The sequence below is a fragment of the Pelophylax lessonae genome (genome assembly GCF_965119305.1).
Source record: "Pelophylax lessonae genome assembly, chromosome: 1".
In the NCBI taxonomy this organism is placed as follows: Eukaryota; Metazoa; Chordata; class Amphibia; order Anura; family Ranidae; genus Pelophylax; species Pelophylax lessonae.
The window spans coordinates 680,675,738-680,702,992 of record NC_138768.1 but is presented as its reverse complement, the minus strand read 5'-3'; the positions used below and the strand labels follow the sequence as shown (position 1 = coordinate 680,702,992).

Sequence of the window (27,255 nt, the reverse complement as noted above, 5' to 3'; positions counted from 1 at the left end):
ATATTTGTGCTTTTGTTACACTGAATAAACCCTGTGAGGGTAGAACCCTGTGTTAATTCTAAGTCTTGGATGAATAAAAGTGGGCAAAAAAAGCTCTAAAAAAGTACACTACTGAGTCCTTGAAGTCACATCTCATATACACACACACATATATACAGACTGCCCCCACCTTGCCTGTGACAAACCTGGGCCTGCTGATAGGTTGCTCAAGCACCAGGCATGACACTGTGGTATGGAAGCAGGAGTCCTGCATACTTTTCACTACCAAGAAGTGCTCAAGACATCACTGGAACCATAAACAAGAGCATACCCGATATACGAGTCTGCCAGCTGCATACTGTTATAGGTGTTGGTATATGAAACTTACAGATACCCTATCTTTATAAAGTATATGGTACTTTGCAGACTTCACAAAATGCACAGAAAGTTGAATAAACCAAGGCACAAAACAAAAATCCAGTGTAATTTATTGCAGATTTTCAAGCTGAACTTCACCCTACAATTAAGTGAACACTACTAAAACGTGCAGCTGCTGCTGTAATGTAACACTCTTACTTATTTTTTTTCCCCTGTACAGTACAGTCAGCACTGAACATCTGCCTCTGAAACATTAGTCATCCATTCTGAAAACATCTTTCATTGTTTTCAAGGTATGCAAGACATTGTGTCATTGGAGTAGGGGAGAATGTTCATTCTCACCTCTTCGTAAGGTGTTCGGCTTTAACAACAGAAAGGATGTATTAAAAAACCCCTTTAGGATAAAAACTGGTTTGCGTCCTAGCTTGTGTGATCCCTAGATGAAAGTTTTCTATACTACCAACCGCTATATTACAGACCAGAATAAGTCCACAGCATAATGCTGGGTCCTGGGATAGCATAGTATGTTTGCTAAAGCCTACACCCCACTCCCACGTGTTACTTAAGTTGCTCCATTCACAACTTAGTCTTATACATTTTTAAAACAAACGTGTGTTACATTTTCTCCTTGTTCAGTTGGTTAAATTTATGAAAAGGGAAAATGCAACATGAAGGCCAGACATACTGTACATAATATAAATGTTAGCAAATATCTGGTAAATTAAAGGACAGAGCAAGCTTGGCATCCATAACATCATGGGCTTGAGAACAGCAGAATCCTCAGTTACAGGCCAGGTTCAAAAGTGTTTCAAGGCTGGATAAAGGCAAGCAAAGTGTAGCAGTTTTCGAGACCACTGGTGTATAATAAAGGTTTGACGCAATGCGATAGATTAGACAGAGTAGACGTAAAGACGCAAGAGGACCTAACATTGTTTTCCAAGGGAAACCTTCACATCTTGTTTGCTAAGTACACCAATTCATAACAATGCTTTTTATTCTTTTTGGAGGGTTCAGTCTGCCTAATAGGCGAAGTTACATAACATCGGTGTGAAGTAGTCTTATCAATTTACCTGTTGCCCAAACACAGCCTCCAACCATAGCAAGAGGCCAGAATTTTGGACAGCGCAAGATCAGGTTCACCACTAAACCAACTATCCATATGGAAGCACAGAGAATCCACTGGAAGAACATACCTGAAAGAGAAAAAAATTAAAAAAATAACAAAATAACATGACATGGATACTTCTAGACTATACCAGACAGCCTACTTTGATTTTTACATTGAATTTCCAAAACTAAAAATATATGTGGGGACATATAGCAAAACTAAAATTATGTTGAAGTCAGCAGATTTCTTGCCTCTAAGTTTCCAAACCTCATTTTAACGAACGTGGTTGCAGGCAATGTTCTTTCTCAGTGCAGTGATCTGGAAACGAAAGACTTAAACTAATAGGAACTTCTCTAAGAAGCAACGGCTTGAGAATCTGCTGCTCGGCATAGCCCAGAATAAAGAGTTTTGCTAATTAGTCTAGCCAAAAAACACTCACTCAAATATTGCTTAGCAGAGGAAAATTATACCAGGTATCAACAATAAAATCCTACTAGACTTTAAAAAGTTATTTCATTCTTCATGATTTAGCGTGCACCCTACCCTGTTACCATGGTCTTTTTAAAAAGCCAGATACAAGAATACAGTAGTTTTTTTTTTTATATGCACAAGGCTTCTAGAACTTTAGAAATCACATACACTCAGAATGTATATCACATGTTATGTGTATTCGGTGTTCATACGCTTTGTGTGGGGTTTTTTAAAATGTGTCGCTGCTTTATTTTAATGTGACAGAAATAAAATTAAGATTTTATACTTTAAAGGGTTATAGGACAGGGCTCGACAAACCCCAGGTGCCAGGTCGCATTGGCAACTAGAAGCAGCGGCCTGGCGCCTGGGCTACACTGCAGCAGGTGTCTGATAACCAGATATCCCAAGTCTCCTGCGAGGTGTGGGTGTCTCCTGGACACCTGCAAGTGCCGCGCGATGTCCCGGCTGTCTGTGTCAGCTGTGACAGAAAGGAGCCGATGCTTCTTGTATATTTCTGGCTCCATCCTATCACAGGCAGAGTAATATCAAATGCACTCTGCCTGTGAGGGGACCGAGAGGTACAGGAAGCATCAGGTCTGCATGCTTCCTCCAGCGCCACTCCCCACACTCTGCCAGCATTTCCCGCCAGCAGTACCCGCCAGCACTAACTGCCAGCAGTACCCACAGCAGCACCAGCCAGCAGCACCCAAAGCAGCACCAGCCAGCAGCACCCACAGCAGTACCCACAGCAGCACCAGCCAGCAGTACCACCAGCAGTAAGTCCCATGTGCCAAGGGTGCAACTAGCCCCCAGCACAATATTGTAAATATCCCAGTATGTGCAGTGTTTCTGACTCCTACCACCATGACCACTTCAAATCACTGAAGTGGTCATGGTGGTTGGAGCGTTCCTTTATTACCTCTCAGAAGAAGTAAACCATGCACACACTGGTTGAATGCCGGGCAACATCAGCCGGTTGATTAAAAACTGGCCACCATTGGGCCAGTGTGTATGGCAGCTGGTCCGACAAAAGTCGGCTATTCAGCATGCACGAAAAAAAAAAAACTGGCTCGTAACTTTTTTACCTGGCTCCTAGATTTCAAGTTAATTTTTCAAGCCCTGTTATAGGATATGTACAATCCTTATACAATGTTCTATCTGATTTTTGTACTATGGCATATCAATATTCAAGGTGGATGTATCCTGTATCCAAAAACTTAAAAAAAAAACAAAAAAAACACCTTTCCTTCCTGCACTGTGTTTTTCACCTTCATAATTCAAAAGTGAATTGATCATGAAGTTTCATGGTATAATTTGTTGCCCTGTACGCACAGCCTATAATAGAGTAAATCTTCACATTTATGAGTTTCAGTTTGTGTTCAAAGATGCGGCATGGCTCTGTACAGATTAACCCCCTTCCTGCCCGGGCCAAATTTTCTAGCTTTCAGCACTGTTGTACTTTGAATGACAATTGTGCAGTTATGCAACACTGTACTTATATGAAATTTTTATTATTTGTTTCACACAAATAGAGATTTCTTTTGGTGGTATTTAATCACCGCTGAATTTTTCATTTTTTTGCTAAATAAACCAAAATTTTCTGTCTTTTATTTTTTAACAAAAATATGCTTTTTGTCATTGTATAAAATTTTGTAAATAAATAATCTTTCTGCATAAATTTAGGCCAAAATGTATACTGCTACATTTCTTTCGTGAGAGTAACCCAAATAAGTGTATATTTTTTTGCTGTAGGAAAGTTATGGAGTCCACAAACTTTGGTATATATGTCTGAAAAACGATCATTCTTATCTCATTTCTTGAGGCCCGAAAATGCCAAGGCAGTACAAATAACTCCCGAATGACCCCCTTTTGGAAAGTAGACAGTCCAAGGTCTTTAGCAAGAGGCATGGCGAGTATTAAGTATGTAAGTATGTATTAAGTATGTAGGAATGTGAGTTAAGCCTGGTACACACTACTAGTTTTTTTTTCAATCCAGCAGGGCTGAACGGAAAAAAACTGACAGCTGAAGAGGAACTGCTGTACTAACTATGAGATGTTAGTACAGCAATCTCCCCTGCTGTGCTATTGTGTTCTGACAGGGAAGACTGCACCAACCCCCACCCCAAACAACACTGTGGTCAGCGATCTCAGCCATTGGCTAAGCCCGCTGATCGGCAGACCTTTTTCGGTCATGCCCCTTTGACAGAAGCCAGCCGAACACCTGGATTTGGTCGTCCCGGCTGCAGTACACAGGGGCCGAATGTTGACTGGTTTCTATTGAACTGGCCAATGCTGCCCAACATTCGGCCTGTGTGTACTAGGCTTAAGAGGTCTTAGATTATAAGCTCCTTGAGGACAGGGACTGATGTGAATGTAAAGGTCTGTGTGAATTGACAGCACTATATAAAAGTGTCTGTAACAAACAAATAAATATTAAGTGAGCAGCAGAATTCATGGTACCAAAAAGCTTTACATACCATCTCCAGTGTCAAACTTCTTCACTGGCACAAAATTTGATCCAAATAAAATAACGGATATGGCAGAAGATGCAAAGCCAATTGCCAGATTGGAACTGTTACTTTGGACAGTATGATTGGTATCCGTCATCCAGAACTCCATGGCTTTTTCTCTGGTGCTTCTGTATCTGTGGAGTCTGCAAAAAAAAAAAAAAAACATACACAAAACACATGTGTAATGAAGAATACAGGAAAAATATTTGCTTTATTTTAAGCAAGCTGGTAAATTAAGTTTTTATATCACTATCCTAACTTAGTGTACATAACAGGTCTGAGGAAGAGAGGTCAACTCGTTAGAGGATTTTCATCTTTGTTGAAATTGCCTTTAACCACATTAAGACCACACACCATACATTTACTGCAGCAGGCTGCCTCTCCTGCGCAAAGCGACGTAGCCCTGCGTTAGTCGTGCGCGTGGTGCTTGGGGGCGCGCTCCCACCCCCACTAGGCAGCGGGGATGCCGATGCACGGGGACCGTGGCCACGATTGCAAAACACAGCTGACCATTCTTCTCTCTGAAATGATTGCAGAGCGCCTGTGATCCTTCTATATAGGAACACAGGTCTCTGTGATCATTTCACAAGCCCCTCCCCCATACAGTTAGTAAACACTATCCCTAGGCTCACACTTAACATTTTGATCACCCCTAGGTTAACCCCTTCCCTGCCAGTCTCATCATTGCAGTACACCGCCCTAGTGTAACACCATTTATTTGTGTGCGCTCTGTTCCTTTATTTTTTGTACAAATAAATGGTGTTACACTAGGGCGGTGTGCGCTCTGTTCCTTTATTTTTTGTACAAATAAATGGTGTTACACTAGGGCGGTGTGCGCTCTGTTCCTTTATTTTTTGTACAAATAAATGGTGTTACACTAGGGCGATGTGCGCTCTGTTCCTTTATTTTTTGTACAAATAAATGGTGTTACACTAGGGCGGTGTGCGCTCTGTTCCTTTATTTTTTGTACAAATAAATGGTGTTACACTAGGGCGATGTGCGCTCTGTTCCTTTATTTTTTGCCAAATAAATGGTGTTACACTAGGGCGGTGTGCGCTCTGTTCCTTTATTTTTTGTACAAATAAATGGTGTTACACTAGGGCGGTGTGCGCTCTGTTCCTTTATTTTTTGTACAAATAAATGGTGTTACACTAGGGCGGTGTGCGCTCTGTTCCTTTATTTTTTGTACAAATAAATGGTGTTACACTAGGGCGGTGTGCGCTCTGTTCCTTTATTTTTTGTACAAATAAATGGTGTTACACAAGGGGGGTGTGCGCTCTGTTCCTTTATTTTTTGTACAAATAAATGGTGTTACACAAGGGGGGTGTGCGCTCTGTTCCTTTATTTTTTGTACAAATAAATGGTGTTACACAAGGGGGGTGTGCGCTCTGTTCCTTTATTTTTTGTACAAATAAATGGTGTTACACTAGGGCGGTGTGCGCTCTGTTCCTTTATTTTTTGTACAAATAAATGGTGTTACACTAGGGCGGTGTGCGCTCTGTTCCTTTATTTTTTGTACAAATAAATGGTGTTACACTAGGCCGGTGTGCGCTCTGTTCCTTTATTTTTTGTACAAATAAATGGTGTTACACTAGGGCGGTGTGCGCTCTGTTCCTTTATTTTTTGTACAAATAAATGGTGTTACACTAGGGCGGTGTGCGCTCTGTTCCTTTATTTTTTGTACAAATAAATGGTGTTACACTAGGCCGGTGTGCGCTCTGTTCCTTTATTTTTTGTACAAATAAATGGTGTTACACTAGGGCGGTGTGCGCTCTGTTCCTTTATTTTTTGTACAAATAAATGGTGTTACACTAGGGCGGTGTGCGCTCTGTTCCTTTATTTTTTGTACAGCTGCTTTGCCTCATATCCCATGGAGGGTTAGGAGAGCTGCCACGCTTCATTCATGTGTTTCACCACAGGCCATATTACAAGATTCCCCAGCTTGAGAATCAATCTCCAGGATCTGCGCAGGGACTGGTAATGTGTGTTTTCTCATTATTGCAGTAACAGTGCATATTTTTAGCACTGATTACTGTAGTAATGTCACTGGTACCCCCAAAAGTGGCAAAAATGTCAGTTAGGGGTCCGATCTGTCCGCCGCAATGTCACAGTCCCGCTAAAAATCGCAGATCGCCACCATTACTAGTAAAAAGAAAATTAAAAATAAAAATTAAAAATCTTTCCCGTAGTTTGTAGACACGATAACTTTTGTGCAAACCAATCAAAATACGTTTATTGGGATTTTTTTTTACCAAAAATATGTAGCAGAATACAAATTGGTCTAAAAGGATGACAATTTTAGATTTTTACTTTTTTTTTGGGGGGGGGGGGGGGGAGGTTATATAGCAGAATGTGAAAAATATATATTTTTTTTTTCAGAAATGTCGCTCTATTTTTGTTTATAGCGCAAAAAATAAAAGTCAGAGAGGTGATCAAATACCACCAAAAGAAAGCTCTGTTTGTGGGGAAAATAAGGACATCAATTTTATTTCTGTTCAAGTAACGCAGTGCCGAATCACAAAAAATGGCCTGGTCATTAAAAGGGAAACTCCAGTCAAAAATGACATTTTTCCTATTAATAGTATTTTAAATATCTTTGAAATTATCAATTTTCTGGCTAGCTGCTTGTGAAGCTTAGGAAGTTTTATCTAAACTAGACAATCAGCTTCTTCCTGTTCTTCACTGACAACACTATTTCCTGTTATCTGAAATTTGCTAAGCTGTATTTTACTTCCTGAAAAGGATGTCAGGCTTCCTAATGCCTCGTACACACGTTCAGATAATCGTGCAAAAAAAAAAAAAATAATCGCTTTCAACTTGATCGCACGATAATCTGATCGTTAGTACACAGCTTTCGACAGCCGATCACGACAGTTCATCCAACAAAATCCGAAGGGAAAAACAAGAAAACGTCTGTTGTATGATAGCCTAGTGAACGACAATCGTTTAACCACTTTACCACCGGAGGATTTTGCTGTCTTACGTTCAGTTTCACTTTTTGCGATTCGGCGCTGTGCGACTTTAACTGACAATTGCGCAGTCGTGCGACGCCGTACCCAAACTAAATTTACGTCCTTTTTTTCCCACAAATAGAGCTTTCTTTTGGTGGTATTTGATCACCTGTGCGATTTTTACTTTTTGCGCTATAAACAAAAAAATAGCGTTTATTTTGAAAAAATAACAATATTTTTAACATTTTTTTTATATGAAATTCCCCTCAAAAAAATGTAAGAATCCAATTTTTTTTAAATTTTTGGCCAATTTGTTTTCTGCTACCTATGTTTGGTAAAAAAAATCATGATAAGCGTATTTTGATTGGTTTGCGCAAAAGTTATTGCGTTTACTAACTAAGGGAAAGATTTCTGTCATTTTTGGTGTTTTTTTTTTTTAACGCGCAATGGCGGCGATCTGCGATTTTTTTTGCGGGACTGCGACATTGCGGCGGACAGATCGGACCCTTGACTGACATTTTTGACACTTTTGGGGGTACCAGTGACATTACTGCAGTAATCAGTGCTATATATATGCACTGTTACTGTAAAAATGACACTGGCAGGGAAGGGGTTAACTTTATTGGAGAGGGAGGGGTTAATGTATGCCTGGTGCTTACTAACGTGTGGGGGGGGGGTGACTGAGTGACACAGGGACAGATCGCAGGTTCATCTATGCTGAACCCTGCAATCTGTCACTGTCTGTCACTTAGGAGATCCGCCCGCTCTGTTTACACAAGCGGGCGGATCTCCAAACTCGATTCCCCGACGATCGGGGAAGAGCAGCGGCGATCACCGCCGCTCCTCCCCTGGCCCGACTCCCACTATGACTGAACACAGCGGGAGCGCGCCGCCCACAAGGGGCGGAGTCCAGCGACGTAGGTCTACGTCGCTGGACGATAACAAGCCACATTGCTGCAGTAGCAGCAATGTGAGCAGAGTTAAAGTGGTTAATCAGTACAGTATGCGTCCGCTAAAAATCGATAGACAAAGACCACGCATGATCAGAAACACCAAAATAACCCTGAAAAAGCCTGGCTGCCATTGTTTTTTGTTTTGCACCATCTGATACGTAGCTACGCAACAGGAAGCTTTTCCAGAATCGTACAACAAAAATCATTTGTGTAGTACGCATTGTTGAATTCAATATTAGTATCATGCAACAAAATGCGAACTACAAGCCGTACGATTATCTGAACGTGTGTACGAGGCATTAGACAGGCAAGCCTAGACCTGCCCAGCCCCACCCCTCACCATGACCCCTCCTGTCTTCATTGCCTTGTTTAGACTAACGGGAGAGGGAGAGGGATCATGTGACGGGCACAATATATGAAAGAAATAAGATAAGGTAGAAGGGAACATTAGTGAAAGTTTAGAAGGATACAAATCTATTTATATTCCTCATTACATGTGAGTAATGAGTTTTAAGCCCATTTTCCACTAGTGCGACACATTAAGTCGCATGACAAGTCACAGCCCATTGATTTCAATTGCACCCATTCCCATCTATGCCACATTGAAAATCAGCAACTTTAAAAATGTGCCTGCACTACCTTGATGCGACTTTGATCCAGAGAGTGTAAAGTTGGATCAAAGCTGTACTCAAAGTCGCACAACTTAAGAGTCGCACTAGTGGAAACATAGCCACTAGGCTAGAGTGCGACTTTGGAGTGCAACTTTGATCCAACTTTACACTCTCTGGATCAAAGTCGCATTAAAAGTTGCATCAAAGTAGTGCAGGTACCTTTTCAAGGTCACTGATTTTCTAAGTCGCATAGATGGGAATGGGTGACATTTAAATCAATGGGCTGTGACTTTTCATGGGACTTTATGTGCCCAAAGTCACATGACAAGTCGCACTAGTGGAAAGGGAGCTTTAGTCTATGTTTCCGTTATTGTAATTTAGAGTGCGACTTTGATGTGACTTTGATCCAACTTTACACTCTCTGGATCAAAGTTGCATCAAAAGTTGCATCAAAGTAGTGCAGGTACCTTTTCAAAGTCGCTAATTTTCAAAGGTCGCATAGATGGGAACAGGTCCTGTTGAAATGAATGGGCAGTGACTTGTCATGCGACTTTGTGTGCCCAAAGTCGCATGATAACTCACACTAGTGGAAATGGAGCTTTAGTCTATGTTTCCACTATTGTGCTTTAGAGTGCGACTTTGATGCAACTTTACACTCTCTGAATCAGAGTCGCATCAAAAGTTGCATCAAAGTAGTGCAGATACCTTTTCAAAGTCGCATAGATGGGAACAAGTGTCATTAATTAGTTGCACTAGTGGAAACAGAGCTTGGGGCCCCTTTCACACTTGTGCGGCTTAAAAGTCGCAATTTTTTGACGCAATTTTGACTGCAATTGAAGCAATGCCTATGTCTTTGGACCTCAAAATGCATCAAAGTCGGACCAAAGTAGTGCAGGGACTACTTTGAAGTCGTTGCAACTTGAAGTCACACAGATATGAACGGTACTCATTGGAAATCATGGAGTGTGACTTGTCATGCGGCTTTGCAGTTCCAAATTGCAGGGCAAGCTGCACAAGTGTGAAAGGATCCTATGTCTACGTTTCCACTATTGCCACTTAGCCTCGGTTTCCACTAGTGCGGCTACGAAGTCGTGCTACTTCTAGCACGACTTCGTAGCAAAAGTAAACCGCGGCTTCAGTTAGACTTGTCCCTCATATATAGAGGGAAGTCGCGCTCAAAAGTAGTACACGATTTACTTTTGAGGTCGCGGCAACTGAAGCCGCGGCAGTGGAAACGGGCCCCAATGGGTTTTGACTTGCTGTGCGACTTGACATGTGTCAAGTCGCACCGCAAGTCGCACTAGTGGAAACCGAGCCTTAGGGTGCCACTTTGATGCAAATTTGACCCACCTTTATACTCTCTGTATCAAAGTTGCATCAAAGGAGGGCAGGTACCTTTTCAAAGTCACTGATTTTCAAAATCGCATATGGGAACTGGTGCCATTGAAATCAATGGGTTGTGACTTTTCATGCGACTTTGTGTGTCCAAAGTCGCATGACAAGTCACACTAATGGAAATAAAGCTTTAGTCCTCCTTTCCACTATTGCGATTTAGAGTGCGACTTTGATGCGACTTTGATCCAACTTTACACTTTCTGGATCAACGTAGAATCAAAAATTGCATCAAAGTAGTGCAGGTACCTTTTCAAAGTCGCTGATTTTCAAAGCCGCATAGATGGGAACAAGTGTCATTAATTAGTTGCACTAGCGGAAACGTAGACTTATAGTGTGGTTCCCTGTACTATGATCATTGTATACTGTGAGCTGAGACCCCAAGCACTCCCCCAACCCCCCCCCCCCCCCATGTCCAGCTTCCTTCTCCTATGGGGGTTTTCATTCAAAGCCCAACACAGCTTTACTGTATATGTGCCCCTCCCCCCAGCACAGCTATGCTGTATATGTGCCCCTCCCCCCCCAGCTATTCTGTATATGTGCCCCTCCCCCCCAGCACAGCTATACTATATATGTGCCCCCCCCAGCACAGCTATACTATATATGTGCCCCCCCCAGCACAGCTTTACTGTACATGTGCACCCCCACCCCCAGCACAGCTATACTGTATATGTGCACCCTCCCCCCCAGCACAGCTATACTGTATATGTGCCCCCGTCCCCCGCAACAGCTATACTGTATATGTGCCCCCTCCCCCCAGCACAGCTATACTGTATATGTGCCCCCTCCCCCCCAGCACAGCTATACTGTATATGTGCCCCCGTCCCCCGCAACAGCTATACTGTATATGTGCCCCCTCCCCCCCAGCACAGCTATATTGTATATGTGCCCCCCTCCCCCCCAGCACAGCTATACTGTATATGTGCCCCCCTCCCCCCCAGCACAGCTATACTGTATATGTGCACCCCTCCCCCCCAGCACAGCTATACTGTATATGTGCCCCCCTCCCCCCCAGCACAGCTATACTGTATATGTGCACCCCCCCAGCACAGCTATACTGTATATGTTCCCCCCTCCAGCACAGCTATACTGTATATGTGCCCCCCTCCCCCCCCAGCACAGCTATACTGTATATGTGCCCCCCTCCCCCCCAGCACAGCTATACTGTATATGTGCACCCCCCCAGCACAGCTATACTGTATATGTGCACCCCCTCCCCCCAGCACAGCTATACTGTATATGTGCCCCCTCCCCCCCAGCACAGCTATACTGTATATGTGCCCCCGCCCCCCCCCCAACAGCTATACTGTATATGTGCCCCCTCCCCCCCAGCACAGCTATACTGTATATGTGCCCCCCTCCCCCCCAGCACAGCTATACTGTATATGTGCCCCCCTCCCCCCAGCACAGCTATACTGTATATGTGCACCCCTCCCCCCCAGCACAGCCATACTGTATATGTGCACCCCCCAGCATAGCTATACTGTATATGTCCCCCCCCCAGCACAGCTATACTGTATATGTGCCCCCCTCCCCCCCCCCCAGCACAGCTATACTGTATATGTGCACCCCCCCCCAGCACAGCTATACTGTATATGCCCCCCCCCCCAGCACAGCTATACTGTATATGTGCACCCCCCCAGCACAGCTATACTGTATACGTCCCCCCCCAGCACAGCTATACTGTATATGTTCCCCTCCCCCCAGCACAGCTATACTGTATATGTTCCCCTCCCCCCCTTGCACAGCTTTACTGTACATGTGCCCCTCCCCCAGCACAGCTATACTGTATATGTTCCCCTCCCCCCTTGCACAGCTTTACTGTATATGTGCACCCCCCAGCACAGCTATACTGTATATGTTCCCCTCCCGCCCAGCTATACTGTATATGTGCCCCTCCCCCCAGCACAGCTATACTGTATATGTGCCCATCCCCCCAGCACAGCTATACTGTATATGTGCCCCTTCCCCCCAGCACAGCTATACTGTATATGTGCCCCCTCCCCCCCAGCACAGCTATACTGTGTATGTGCCCCCGCCTCCCCCACACTAGCTATACTGTATATGTGCCCCTTCCCCCCCAGCACAGCTATACTGTGTATGTGCCCCCGCCCCCCCCGCAATAGCTATACTGTATATGTGCCCCTTCCCCCCAGCACAGCTATACTGTATATGTGCCCCTTCCCCCCAGCACAGCTATACTGTATATGTGCCCCTTCCCCCCAGTACAGCTATACTGTATATGTGCCCCTTCCCCCCAGCACAGCTATACTGTATATGTGCCCCTTCCCCCCAGCACAGCTATACTGTATATGTGCCCCCCCCCCCAGCACAGCTATACTGTATATGTGCACCCCCTCCCCCCCAGCACAGCTATACTGTATATGTGCCCCTTCCCCCCAGAACAGCTATACTGTATATGTGCCCCCGCCCCCCCGCAACAGCTATACTGTATATGTGCCCCCCCAGCACAGCTATACTGTATATGTGCACCCCCTCCCCCCCAGCACAGCTATACTGTATATGTGCCCCCTCCCCCCCAGCACAGCTATACTGTATATGTGCCCCCGCCCCCCCGCAACAGCTATAATGTATATGTGCCCCCTCCCCCCCAGCACAGCTATACTGTATATGTGCCCCCTCCCCCCCAGCACAGCTATACTGTATGTGTGCCCCCCTCCCCCCCAGCACAGCTATACTGTATATGTGCACCCCCAGCACAGCTATACTGTATATGTGCCCCCCTCCCCCCCAGCACAGCTATACTGTATATGTGCACCCCCCCCAGCACAGCTATACTGTATATGTGCACCCCCTCCCCCCAGCACAGCTATACTGTATATGTGCCCCCTCCCCCCCAGCACAGCTATACTGTATATGTGCCCCCGTCCCCCGCAACAGCTATACTGTATATGTGCCCCCTCCCCCCCAGCACAGCTATACTGTATATGTGCCCCCCTCCCCCCCAGCACAGCTATACTGTATATGTGCCCCCCTCCCCCCCAGCACAGCTATACTGTATATGTGCACCCCTCCCCCCCAGCACAGCTATACTGTATATGTGCATCCCCCCCCAGCACAGCTATACTGTATATGTTCCCCCCCCCAGCACAGCTATACTGTATATGTGCCCCCCTCCCCCCCAGCACAGCTATACTGTATATGTGCACCTCCCCAGCACAGCTATACTGTATATGTCCCCCCCCCCAGCACAGCTATACTGTATATGTGCACCCCCCCCAGCACAGCTATACTGTATATGTCCCCCCCCCCAGCACAGCTATACTGTATATGTTCCCCTCCCCCCCAGCACAGCTATACTGTATATGTTCCCCTCCCCCCCTTGCACAGCTTTACTGTACATGTGCCCCTCCCCCAGCACAGCTATACTGTATATGTTCCCCTCCCCCCCTTGCACAGCTTTACTGTATATGTGCACCCCCCATCACAGCTATACTGTATATGTGCCCCTCCCCCCCAGCTATACTGTATATGTGCCCCTCCTCCCAGCACAGCTATACTGTATATGTGCCCCTCCCCCCAGCACAGCTATACTGTATATGTGCCCCTTTCCCCCCAGCACAGCTATACTGTATATGTGCCCCTTCCCCCAGCACGGCTATACTGTATATGTGCCCCTTCCCCCCAGCACAGCTATACTGTATATGTGCCCCTCCCCCCAGCACAGCTATACTGTATATGTGCCCCTTCCCCCAGCACAGCTATACTGTATATGTGCCCCTTCCCCCAGCACAGCTATACTGTATATGTGCCCCTTCCCCCCAGCACAGCTATACTGTATATGTGCCCCTTCCCCCCAGCACAGCTATACTGTATATGTGCCCCTTCCCCCCAGCACAGCTATACTGTATATGTGCCCCTCCCCCCAGCACAGCTATACTGTATATGTGCCCCTCCCTCCAGCACAGCTATACTGTATATGTGCCCCTTCCCCCCAGCACAGCTATACTGTATATGTGCCCCCTCCCCCCCAGCACAGCTATACTGTGTATGTGCCCCCGCCCCCCCCGCAATAGCTATACTGTATATGTGCCCCTTCCCCCCAGCACAGCTATACTGTGTATGTGCCCCCGCCCCCCCGCAATAGCTATACTGTATATGTGCCCCTTCCCCCCCAGCACAGCTATACTGTATATGTGCCCCTTCCCCCCAGCACAGCTATACTGTATATGTGCCCCTTCCCCCCAGCACAGCTATACTGTATATGTGCCCCTTCCCCCCAGCACAGCTATACTGTATATGTGCCCCTTCCCCCCAGCACAGCTATACTGTATATGTGCCCCCGCCCCCCCGCAACAGCTATACTGTATATGTGCCCCCCCCCCCCAGCACAGCTATACTGTATATGTGCACCCCCTCCCCCCCAGCACAGCTATACTGTATATGTGCCCCCTCCCCCCCAGCACAGCTATACTGTATATGTGCCCCCGCCCCCCCCGCAACAGCTATAATGTATATGTGCCCCCTCCCCCCCAGCACAGCTATACTGTATATGTGCCCCCTCCCCCCCAGCACAGCTATACTGTATATGTGCCCCCCTCCCCCCCAGCACAGCTATACTGTATATGTGCACCCCCAGCACAGCTATACTGTATATGTGCCCCCCTCCCCCCAGCACAGCTATACTGTATATGTGCACCCCCCCCCCAGCACAGCTATACTGTATATGTGCACCCCCTCCCCCCAGCACAGCTATACTGTATATGTGCCCCCTCCCCCCCAGCACAGCTATACTGTATATGTGCCCCCATCCCCCGCAACAGCTATACTGTATATGTGCCCCCCACCCGCCCAGCACAGCTATACTGTATATGTGCCCCCCTCCCCCCCAGCACAGCTATACTGTATATGTGCCCCCCTCCCCCCCAGCACAGCTATACTGTATATGTGCACCCCTCCCCCCCAGCACAGCTATACTGTATATGTGCACCCCCCCCAGCACAGCTATACTGTATATGTTCCCCCCCCCAGCACAGCTATACTGTATATGTGCCCCCCTCCCCCCCAGCACAGCTATACTGTATATGTGCACCCCCCCAGCACAGCTATACTGTATATGTCCCCCCCCAGCACAGCTATACTGTATATGTGCACCCCCCCAGCACAGCTATACTGTATATGTCCCCCCCCAGCACAGCTATACTGTATATGTTCCCCTCCCCCCCAGCACAGCTATACTGTATATGTTCCCCTCCCCCCCTTGCACAGCTTTACTGTACATGTGCCCCTCCCCCAGCACAGCTATACTGTATATGTTCCCCTCCCCCCCTTGCACAGCTTTACTGTATATGTGCACCCCCCATCACAGCTATACTGTATATGTGCCCCTCCCCCCAGCTATACTGTATATGTGCCCCTCCCCCCAGCACAGCTATACTGTATATGTGCCCCTCCCCCCAGCACAGCTATACTGTATATGTGCCCCTTTCCCCCCAGCACAGCTATACTGTATATGTGCCCCTTCCCCCAGCACGGCTATACTGTATATGTGCCCCTTCCCCCCAGCACAGCTATACTGTATATGTGCCCCTCCCCCCAGCACAGCTATACTGTATATGTGCCCCTCCCCCCAGCACAGCTATACTGTATATGTGCCCCTTTCCCCCCAGCACAGCTATACTGTATATGTGCCCCTTCCCCCAGCACGGCTATACTGTATATGTGCCCCTTCCCCCCAGCACAGCTATACTGTATATGTGCCCCTCCCCCCAGCACAGCTATACTGTATATGTGCCCCTTCCCCCAGCACAGCTATACTGTATATGTGCCCTCCCCCCATCACAGCTATACTGTATATGTGCACCCCCCCAGCACAGCTATACTGTATATGTGCCCCCGCCCCCCCCCCCCGCAACAGCTATAATGTATATGTGCCCCCTCCCCCCCAGCACAGCTATACTGTATATGTGCCCCCTCCCCCCCAGCACAGCTATACTGTATATGTGCCCCTCCCCCCCAGCTATACTGTATATGTGCCCCTCCCCCCAGCACAGCTATACTGTATATGTGCCCCTCCCCCCAGCACAGCTATACTGTATATGTGCCCCTTTCCCCCCAGCACAGCTATACTGTATATGTGCCCCTTCCCCCAGCACTGCTATACTGTATATGTGCCCCTTCCCCCCAGCACAGCTATACTGTATATGTGCCCCTTCCCCCAGCACAGCTATACTGTATATGTGCCCCTTCCCCCAGCACAGCTATACTGTATATGTGCCCCTTCCCCCCAGCACAGCTATACTGTATATGTGCCCCTTCCCCCCAGCACAGCTATACTGTATATGTGCCCCTTCCCCCCAGCACAGCTATACTGTATATGTGCCCCTCCCCCCAGCACAGCTATACTGTATATGTGCCCCTCCCCCCAGCACAGCTATACTGTATATGTGCCCCTTCCCCCCAGCACAGCTATACTGTATATGTGCCCCCTCCCCCCCAGCACAGCTATACTGTGTATGTGCCCCCGCCCCCCCCGCAATAGCTATACTGTATATGTGCCCCTTCCCCCCAGCACAGCTATACTGTGTATGTGCCCCCGCCCCCCCGCAATAGCTATACTGTATATGTGCCCCTTCCCCCCAGCACAGCTATACTGTATATGTGCCCCTTCCCCCCAGTACAGCTATACTGTATATGTGCCCCTTCCCCCCAGCACAGCTATACTGTATATGTGCCCCTTCCCCCCAGTACAGCTATACTGTATATGTGCCCCTTCCCCCCAGCACAGCTATACTGTATATGTGCCCCTTCCCCCCAGCACAGCTATACTGTATATGTGCCCCTTCCCCCCAGCACAGCTATACTGTATATGTGCCCCCGCCCCCCCGCAACAGCTATACTGTATATGTGCCCCCCCCCCCAGCACAGCTATACTGTATATGTGCACCCCCTCCCCCCCAGCACAGCTATACTGTATATGTGCCCCCTCCCCCCCAGCACAGCTATACTGTATATGTGCCCCCGCCCCCCCCCGCAACAGCTATAATGTATATGTGCCCCCTCCCCCCCAGCACAGCTATACTGTATATGTGCCCCCTCCCCCCCAGCACAGCTATACTGTATATGTGCCCCCCTCCCCCCCAGCACAGCTATACTGTATATGTGCACCCCCAGCACAGCTATACTGTATATGTGCCCCCCTCCCCCCAGCACAGCTATACTGTATATGTGCACCCCCCCCCCAGCACAGCTATACTGTATATGTGCACCCCCTCCCCCCAGCACAGCTATACTGTATATGTGCCCCCTCCCCCCCAGCACAGCTATACTGTATATGTGCCCCCATCCCCCGCAACAGCTATACTGTATATGTGCCCCCTCCCCCCCAGCACAGCTATACTGTATATGTGCCCCCCTCCCCCCCAGCACAGCTATACTGTATATGTGCACCCCTCCCCCCCAGCACAGCTATACTGTATATGTGCACCCCCCCCAGCACAGCTATACTGTATATGTTCCCCCCCCAGCACAGCTATACTGTATATGTGCCCCCCTCCCCCCCAGCACAGCTATACTGTATATGTGCACCCCCCCAGCACAGCTATACTGTATATGTCCCCCCCCAGCACAGCTATACTGTATATGTGCACCCCCCCAGCACAGCTATACTGTATATGTCCCCCCCCAGCACAGCTATACTGTATATGTTCCCCTCCCCCCCAGCACAGCTATACTGTATATGTTCCCCTCCCCCCCTTGCACAGCTTTACTGTACATGTGCCCCTCCCCCAGCACAGCTATACTGTATATGTTCCCCTCCCCCCCTTGCACAGCTTTACTGTATATGTGCACCCCCCATCACAGCTATACTGTATATGTGCCCCTCCCCCCAGCTATACTGTATATGTGCCCCTCCCCCCAGCACAGCTATACTGTATATGTGCCCCTCCCCCCAGCACAGCTATACTGTATATGTGCCCCTTTCCCCCCAGCACAGCTATACTGTATATGTGCCCCTTCCCCCAGCACGGCTATACTGTATATGTGCCCCTTCCCCCCAGCACAGCTATACTGTATATGTGCCCCTCCCCCCAGCACAGCTATACTGTATATGTGCCCCTTCCCCCAGCACAGCTATACTGTATATGTGCCCCTTCCCCCAGCACAACTATACTATATATGTGCCCCTTCCCCCCAGCACAGCTATACTGTATATGTGCCCCTTCCCCCCAGCACAGCTATACTGTATATGTGCCCCTCCCCCCAGCACAACTATACTGTATATGTGCCCCTTCCCCCCAGCACAGCTATACTGTATATGTGCCCCTTCCCCCCAGCACAGCTATACTGTATATGTGCCCCCTCCCCCCCAGCACAGCTATACTGTGTATGTGCCCCCGCCCCCCCCGCAATAGCTATACTGTATATGTGCCCCTTCCCCCCAGCACAGCTATACTGTATATGTGCCCCTTCCCCCCAGCACAGCTATACTGTATATGTGCCCCTCCCCCCAGCACAACTATACTGTATATGTGCCCCTTCCCCCCAGCACAACTATACTGTATATGTGCCCCTTCCCCCCAGCACAGCTATACTGTATATGTGCCCCTTCCCCCCAGCACAGCTATACTGTATATGTGCCCCTTCCCCCCAGCACAGCTATACTGTATATGTGCCCCCTCCCCCCCAGCACAGCTATACTGTGTATGTGCCCCCGCCCCCCCCGCAATAGCTATACTGTATATGTGCCCCTTCCCCCCAGCACAGCTATACTGTATATGTGCCCCTCCCCCCAGCACAGCTATACTGTATATGTGCCCCTTCCCCCCAGCACAGCTATACTGTATATGTGCCCCTTCCCCCCAGCACAGCTATACTGTATATGTGCCCCTTCCCCCCAGCACAGCTATACTGTATATGTGCCCTCCCCCCAGCACAGCTATACTGTATATGTGCCCCTCCCCCCAGCACAACTATACTGTATATGTGCCCCTTCCCCCCAGCACAGCTATACTATATATGTGCACCCCCCTGTGTCCTGTGTGAATTACTTCTTCAATTTTCTCATGAATTAGGATGTACAATGCATCCTTACTGAAGAGAGAACACTGGGCGGGAACCTATGATCAGTTCCTCCCATCCTCTATACACCCACCGGCTACACGGGAACAGTGCCCCTCCCTGGAAGTGATGTCACTAGCTTTCAGTAACCACACCCACTTGATTACCTTGGACTCAGCAGAAAGAGGAATTGAAGTCATGTGACAGCACTGAAAAATACAGAATTCAGGTAGAAAAACTGGAATTTTTTTCATTTTCACACATAAGGCAGAACTCCACTCACATTAATTATTGCAGGGGAGAATTTAACCACTTGCCGTCTGCTCACGTTGAGCCTACTGCGGCAAAGTGGTTCGTTATCGTCTGACGACGTAGACCTACGTCGTCAGACACTCCCCTTTCTCGGCAGTGCGCGCGCGCCGCCGGAGGCTCGCTCCCGCTGTATTCAGTCACAGCGGGAGTCGGCCAGGGGAGGAGCAGCGGCGATCGCCGCTGCTCTTCCCCGATTGTCGGGGAATCGAGTGTGGAGATCCGCCCGCCTGTGTAAACACAAGCGGGCGGATCTCTGAAGTGACAGGCAGGGCCAGATTTCAGGGTTCAGCATAGCTGAACCCTCAATCTGTCCTTGTGTCACACAGTCACCTCCTCCCACACACGTTAGTAAGCACCAGGCATACATTAACCCCTCCCTCTCCAATAAAATTAACCCCTTCCCTGCCAGTGTCATTATTATAGTAACAGTGCATATGTATAGAACTGATTACTGCAGTAATGTCACTGGTACCCCCAAAAGTGTCAAAAATGTCAGTCAAGGGTCCGATCTGTCCGCCGCAATGTCGCAGTCCCGCAAAAAAAAAAAAAAAAAATCGCAGATTGCCGCCATTACACTTTAAAAAAAAAAAACACCAAAAAATGACAAAAATCTTTCCCTTAGTTAGTATACGCAATAACTTTTGCGCAAACCAATCAAAATACGCTTATTGTGATTTTTTTTACCAAACATATGTAGCAGAAAACAAATTGGCCAAAAATTTTAAAAAAATTTGATTTTTACATTTTTTTGGGGAATTTCATATAAAAAAAATGTGAAAAATATTGTTATTTTTTCAAAATAAACACTATTTTTTTGTTTATAGCGCAAAAAGTAAAAATTGCACAGGTGATCAAATACCACCAAAAGAAAGCTCTGTTTGTGGGAAAAAAAGGACAAAAATTTTGTTTGGGTACGGCATCGCACGACCGCGCAATTGTCCGTTAAAGTCGCACAGTGCCGAATCGCAAAAAGTGGCCTGGACGTAAGACAGCAAAATGCTCTAGTGGTAAAGTGGTTAAGGTATTAGGCTGAATTTCCGCTTTAAGGGGACAAATCCTTCCGGTCCTGAACTGGATAAGGGATAAGAGCATTGTAAACTAGATATCTCAGACAACCCCCTTTCCTCCTAAACAAAATGTCAATATAATCACACCCCTCACATTTACAGGAAATGTTTTACAGTGTCCATCCTGCCAGGGCCAGAATGAGCTTTCTTTGATATCCTGGACATGCCTTAAGCATTGCCATAGAGAATAATAATCAGCTCCACCTTTAGCTCAGCAAATGTGACATGCAAAGTAGAGCTGCACGATTAATCATTAAAAAATTGCGATCTCCATTCACCCCCCTCACAATCTTAATTTGGCATTTCCACGATTCATACAGAGCAGCGCTGTTCTCTGCTCACTTGAAGATGTCAAAAAATAAAAAATAAAATAAGCCTCTCGCAAATGTTTAGCTATATCGGTTGTTATTACAAGAAAGCCGACCGTCAGCTCTGAAGGACGGTATTGGGGCGATGCCTCTAGCTGCAGCCATCACTCCGGTACAACCACTTGAAGCAATATCGGTCATTTCGGCAAGTTTGTGGCCGATACCGGTACTGCAAAATAAGTGAATATCAGCCTCTGATAATCGGTCGATCCCTACTGTTAACCCATGCTGGGCCAATCTCTGTCAACCCCTGCTATGCCAATCTCTACCTGTGTGCCAAGCACTGTTAATCCCTGCCATGCCAAACTCTGCCCATGTGCCAAAGACTGTTAACTCCTGCTATGCCAAACACTGCCCAACCGGTGTGCCAAGGACTTTACCCCACTGTTGTACCATACACTGCTCTGTCTGATTTGCCCTGTGGACTATCCCTCCTTTGCTGTCCCAGATTCTCGTTCTAAAGACCCTGGACTGGTTCTCCATGCATTGCGTTTCGTGTGATCTGCCCCTGTGTGCTATCGCTCTGCACTCCTAGTTCGCTACAAAAAGAAAGATAGCCTAAAAAAGAAAACAAATGCAGCCATTGCATCTAAGGCTACATTCACACCTGAGCGTAACGTTTCCGCGTGTTTTTTACCGCAATTTTTACCGCGATTTACAGGCGTTTTTTGTGCAGGCGTTTTTAGATTGAATAGAGACCAATGGAAAACGCCTGTAATCTGCCCAAAAAGAAGCTCAAGTACTTTTTTGAGCGTTGGGCGTTTTGCTCACAGCGTCACAGGATTTGTCTTGTTGGGCATTTTGAGAGCTGATCCTAGAGCAGAAAAACTCCCCAAAAACGCCCCAAAACGCCTACATGTGAACGGAGCCTAAGAATCGGTAAGCTGCAACATAATAAATGTTGGCTTTTGGGTTTAATTAGCACTTCTGCCTAACAGCACTGGGGTCTTCAATTGAAATCCCAACCACGGCACTACCTGCATGTTCTCCCTGTGCCTGTGTGGGATCCCCTCCGGGTACTCCAGTTTTCTCCCACACTCCAAAGACATATTGACAGGTTAACTTTCTCCTATCTAATAAATCTGACCTAGTATGTGTATGTATAAATGTGAGATAGGGACCTTAGATTGTAAGCTCCTTGAGGACAGGGACTGATGTGAATGTACAATATCTATGTAAATTGATGGCGCCATACAAGTACCTGTATTAAAATAAATTCTTTGTACATTAGATGACTGAATGTCGTTTGAAAGGACTTCACAGTTTTGTTTGATTTCCAGATGAATGCCATTTCCTGAATAAAAATCACATTCTCGGTTAAAAATCCAACCTGCTTTTTTTTTCGTTCAAAACGAACATCGTTTTGATCCCACACGTGATTGGAAAAATGAACCTTTTATTACAAAACGAACGGCTGGATGGGTAAGGGAAGAGTTGCACTCTGGAGGTTTTCTACCTTCATGCATAGAATGAACCTTCAGCCTTTACAATCACTTTAACCACTTGCCGACCGCCGCAAGTACATATACTGCGGCGGTCAGCCCCTCACAGGCAGCTAGCGCGGTCACGGACCCCCCCCCCCCGCACGTGTGAGTGGCGGACCCGATGTCCGCCACTCACTCACGATTGTCCGTGACAGCGGGAGAAAGGCAGGCGGCTAGTGTAAACAAGCCACCTGTCATTCTCCCCTGTGTGGAAACAGTGATCATACAGTTCTACTATGTAGGACAGTTGATCATTGTTCCTACACCTCAAGCCACAGCCAATCACAGTTAGAATCACGCCCCTAGAGACACACACAGCCCCTCCCTCTAAAAAAAGTTAACCCCTTCACTACCAGTGTCATTTTACAGTAACAGTGCATATGTATGTCAAAATGTCAAAATGTCAGTCAAGGGTCCGATCTGTCCGCCCCAATGTCGCAGTCCAGCAAAAAAAAAAAAAAAACGCAGATCGCCGCCATTACGCGTTAAAAAAAAAAACAACAAAAATGACAAAAATCTTTCCCTTTGTTAGTAAACGCATTAACTTTTGCGCAAACCAATCAAAATACGCTTTTTGCGATTTTTTTTTTTTTTTTTTTTTTACCAAACATATGTAGCATAAAACAAATTGGCCGAAAATGTTAAAAAAATTTGATTTTTAAATTTTTTGGGGGGGGAATTTCATATAAAAAAATGTGAAAAATATTGTTATTTTTGCAAAATTGAAGCTCTTTTTTTGTTTATAGCGCATGATCAAAAAATCGCACAGGTGATCAAATACCACCAAAAGAAAGCTCTGTTTGTGGGAAAAAAAAGGATGTCAAATTGGTTTAGGTACAGCGTCGCACGACCGCGCAATTGTCCGTTAAAGTCACGCAGTGCCGAATCGCAAAATTCCCACTGGTCAGGAAGGGGGTAAAATCTTCCGGGGCTTAAGTGGTTAAAGCAGAGCTCCACCCGAAAAGTACTCTTCCCCCTCCCCTGCCACATTTGGCATGTCATTTTTCTATTTTTTTTTTGGGGGGGGGGAGTGGGCACCTCGTTTTGACAGGTAACCACTCCCACTTTCTGCTTGGATTGCCTCTCCCCCCTCCTTGCAGTATTCAGGGACACATCACAGGTCCCAGGTGACTGCCAGACCATTCAGGACTCATGCATGCTGTCACAGCTGGGTGCCCACACTTGTAATGCCAGGGAGAGGAGAGGGAGCCAAGCGATAGCTAGGATGAGTTCATTGCTGGATCCCTGGACAGGTGAGCGTGTGTTTAGTAAACAGTTTTTGTAGCTGCTGACTTTTAATAAACATAGAAACTACTGGAGCTCCTCTTTAAGGACAGCTATCTAATTCCTTGTATTCTGTACACCACTACAGATATCCACACAAAAGTTCTAAACAACAGTACATGCGGTTCATGCTTCCAGGATCAAATCCCTGGGTCACTGTACCTCTGATTCTGTAACCAAAACTTCCCAGGCATGAAAGAACTAGTCTATTCACAACACTCACTCCCTCTCTAATACCTCTGCAGACTATTTTAGTAATGTAAAATAAAAACAAACAAATAGAGTAGAAGAGCTGTCCTGGTAACCAGCTGTACATGTATGACCCCTCTATGGAAGGATCAGCTCACTTACCTGTGTCAGTGTTCACCCTCTACACTTCTGTGTGCTTTGTTTCCTCATTGTAAACTGAACAGATCCCATGACTTCCGGGTCACATGACAGCTGCTGAGCATTTGTTTTGTTTGGGCTCACCTCCCAGAGTCTCGTGAGCGGAGAGAAGCTGTGCTGGCTCAGGCTGCCTGCAATCATGTGACCCCATGACCAGTGTTGGGGTAGTTACTCAAAAAATGTAACTAGTTACTAGTTATTAGTTACTTCTGTAAATTGTAATGAGATTACTTTACTAGCTACTGCATTTGAAAAGTAACTTCACTACTTATTACTTTACTTTCCTCTTTCTTAATTGACCGTGTAGAAGAAGATATATGACACTCTTTCTGCATAGAGTTTATTGTATAAACACAGGCTTTGGGAAACATGAGAACAAAACCTGAAAAAACAGAATAAAACATAAAGTGCAACAAAAAGTCATAAACTCCATCCCTCTCTATTCTTCGAAATAACGATTGTATCGCACGGCTTGGGTAACGCAGGAAAGCGCATTCCTATAGCCTAGTAAAGTAGTGTATTACCAATATTAGTATTGTAACTAGTTACATTATTTAGTTACCAAAAAAAGTAATGTAGTTACTGTAATCAGTTACTTTGTAACTAGTTACAACCAACACTGCCCATGACATGATGACAGGCACCTTTTTAAGGTTTTGGGGGTTTCCTTTAGTGAGAGATGATTAGTAGTCTAGATACATCAGAGCCAAGATAACAATGGACCAAATAGTTTACACACACACACACACACACACACACATGTGTGAGTATGTATATATATATATATATATATATATATATATATATATATATATATATATATATATAAACACACATGAGCTGTTACAGGGAAGTGTGAGCACTAGGGTTACCACCTCATCCCTTTAAACCAGGACACACATTATTTACACAGGTTCTGTGGCTGATTAACCACTTGCCAACCGGGTCATAGCCGAATGAAGGCTACAGCGCGGTCAGCTTATTCGGGGAGGGCGTGCTATGACATCCTCCCAGAATTGCATTTCCCGCGCGCCCACTGTGGAACCCGGCGCATCACGGATCGTGGTAAAGAGCCGATGGCAGCGGCCCTTTACCACGTGATCGCTCCGTCCAATGACGGAGCGATCACTTGTCAACAAACCAGCGCATGTCCAGTTCATTTCTCTCCTCTCACACTGTACACAACGATCAGTACAGCGTGCGAGGAGAGGAGAGAAACTGCAGCTGCACCCATCCTCTGCCTCCTTCGTACTCCAATTATGTCCATCCTTGCCTCAGCCATGCCTCATCCGTGCCATATCCATGCCACATCTGTGCCCAACCATGCCACCTCAGTGCTCATCCATGGGTCATCCATGCCACATCTGTGCTCATCCATGCCACATTAGTGCTCATACATGCCACGCCAGTCCTCATCCGTGCCACATCCATGCCACGTCAGTGCTCATCAATGCCATGTCAGTGCTCATCCGTGCCACATGCATGCCACATCAGTGCTCATCCATGCCACATCCATGTCACGTCCGTGCTCATTTGTGTCACATCAATGCCTCAGCCGTACCACATCAGTGCTCATCCGTGCCACATCCATGCCGTGTCAGTGCTCATCCATGCCACACCCATGCCGTGTCAGTGCTCATCCGTGCCACACCCATGCCATGTCAGTGCTCATCCGTGCCACATCCATGCCACGTCAGTGCTCATCCGTGCCACATCCATGCCACGTCAGTGCTCATCCGTGCCACATCTATGCTATGTCAGTGCTCATCCGTGCCACATCCATGCCATGTTAGTGCTCATCCGTGCTACATCTATGCTATGTCAGTGCTCATCCGTGCCACATCCATGCCACATCAGTGCTCATCCATGCCACATCCATATGACGTCAGTGCTCATCCGTGCCACATCAGTGCTCATCCATGCCACATCCATGCCACGTCAGTGCTCATCCATGCCTCGTCAGTGCTCATCCATGCCACATCCATACGACGTCTGTGCTCATCCGTGTCACATCAGTGCTCATCAGTGCTCATCCATGCCACATCCATGCCACGTCAGTGCTCATCCGTACCACATCCATGCCACATCAATGCTCATCCTTGCCACATCAGTGCCACTACAGTGCTTATCAGTGCCCTACAGTGCCTCTCAAAATTGTAATGGGAAGTCAGGAAATGACGGTGCTCCCTGCATGTTGGGCCTCTGTTAGAAATATCTTATAAATGGACAGCTTTGTAAAAAAAAAAAAAATGCATTTTCATTTTCTTTCCACATTTTCCAAAAACCTTTGGAAAAAATGACATGTTCAAAAGACGCATTAGGCCTCCTAGATTATGTGTTGGAGTGTTTGCTTTCCATAATGGGGTCATTTTGTGGGTGTTTCCATTGTCCTGGTGCTCCAGGGCCTTCAAAATTGTGATAGGTTGTCAGGAAATTATAGGTGTAATTTTTGCTTCTAGAACACCTGGAGGTGCTACTTGGATGTTGGGCCTCTGTATGTGGTCAGGCTGTGGAAAAGTCTCACACATGTGGTATTTCCATACTCAGGAGGAGTAGCAGAATGTATTTTGAGGTGTAGTTGCAAGAATGCCTTTACAGTGTGTGAGAAATAACTTTGTAATATGACCATTTTGTGAAAAAAAAATCTTAATTTTGCAAATAATTGTGGAAAGAAAATTACAACTTAAAAAAAACTCACCATGCCTCTTACTAAATACCTTGAAATGGGGTCCTTTGGGGTCAGTTAGGATCTCAAGAAATGATATAGGCCATCAGTTCATCAGGTGTGATCAATTTTCAATGATTGGCACCATAGCTTGTAGACTATAACCTTCACAAAGACTAAAAAATGTATACTTATTTGGGTTATTTTTACTAAAGCTATGTAGTAGTAGAAATGTTGGCCCAAATTTATGAAGAAAAATTACTAAATATTCGCAAAATTTTCAAACTGAAACAAATAGAAATGCATTTTTTTAC

General features: G+C 46.7%; 1 protein-coding gene across 2 annotated transcripts in view; it reads right to left on the bottom strand.

Annotated features, from left to right (window-relative positions):
- The window catches only part of TMEM144 (transmembrane protein 144), a 98,790-nt gene extending 74,481 nt beyond the window's left edge, over window positions 1-24,309 (bottom strand). The window contains exons 1-3 of one of the 2 annotated variants that reach the window (XM_082262109.1): window positions 24,241-24,306; window positions 4,414-4,589; window positions 1,428-1,550 (exon numbers count right to left, since the gene is read on the bottom strand). In XM_082262109.1, the coding sequence (XP_082118235.1) occupies window positions 1,428-1,550; window positions 4,414-4,555 (265 nt within the window). In that variant the 5' untranslated portion in view covers window positions 4,556-4,589; window positions 24,241-24,306. Of the gene's footprint in view, window positions 1-1,427; window positions 1,551-4,413; window positions 4,590-24,240 lie in introns of both variants that reach the window. The other variant, XM_082262110.1, reaches the window with a different exon arrangement.
- Between the last annotated feature and the right edge of the window lie 2,946 nt (window positions 24,310-27,255).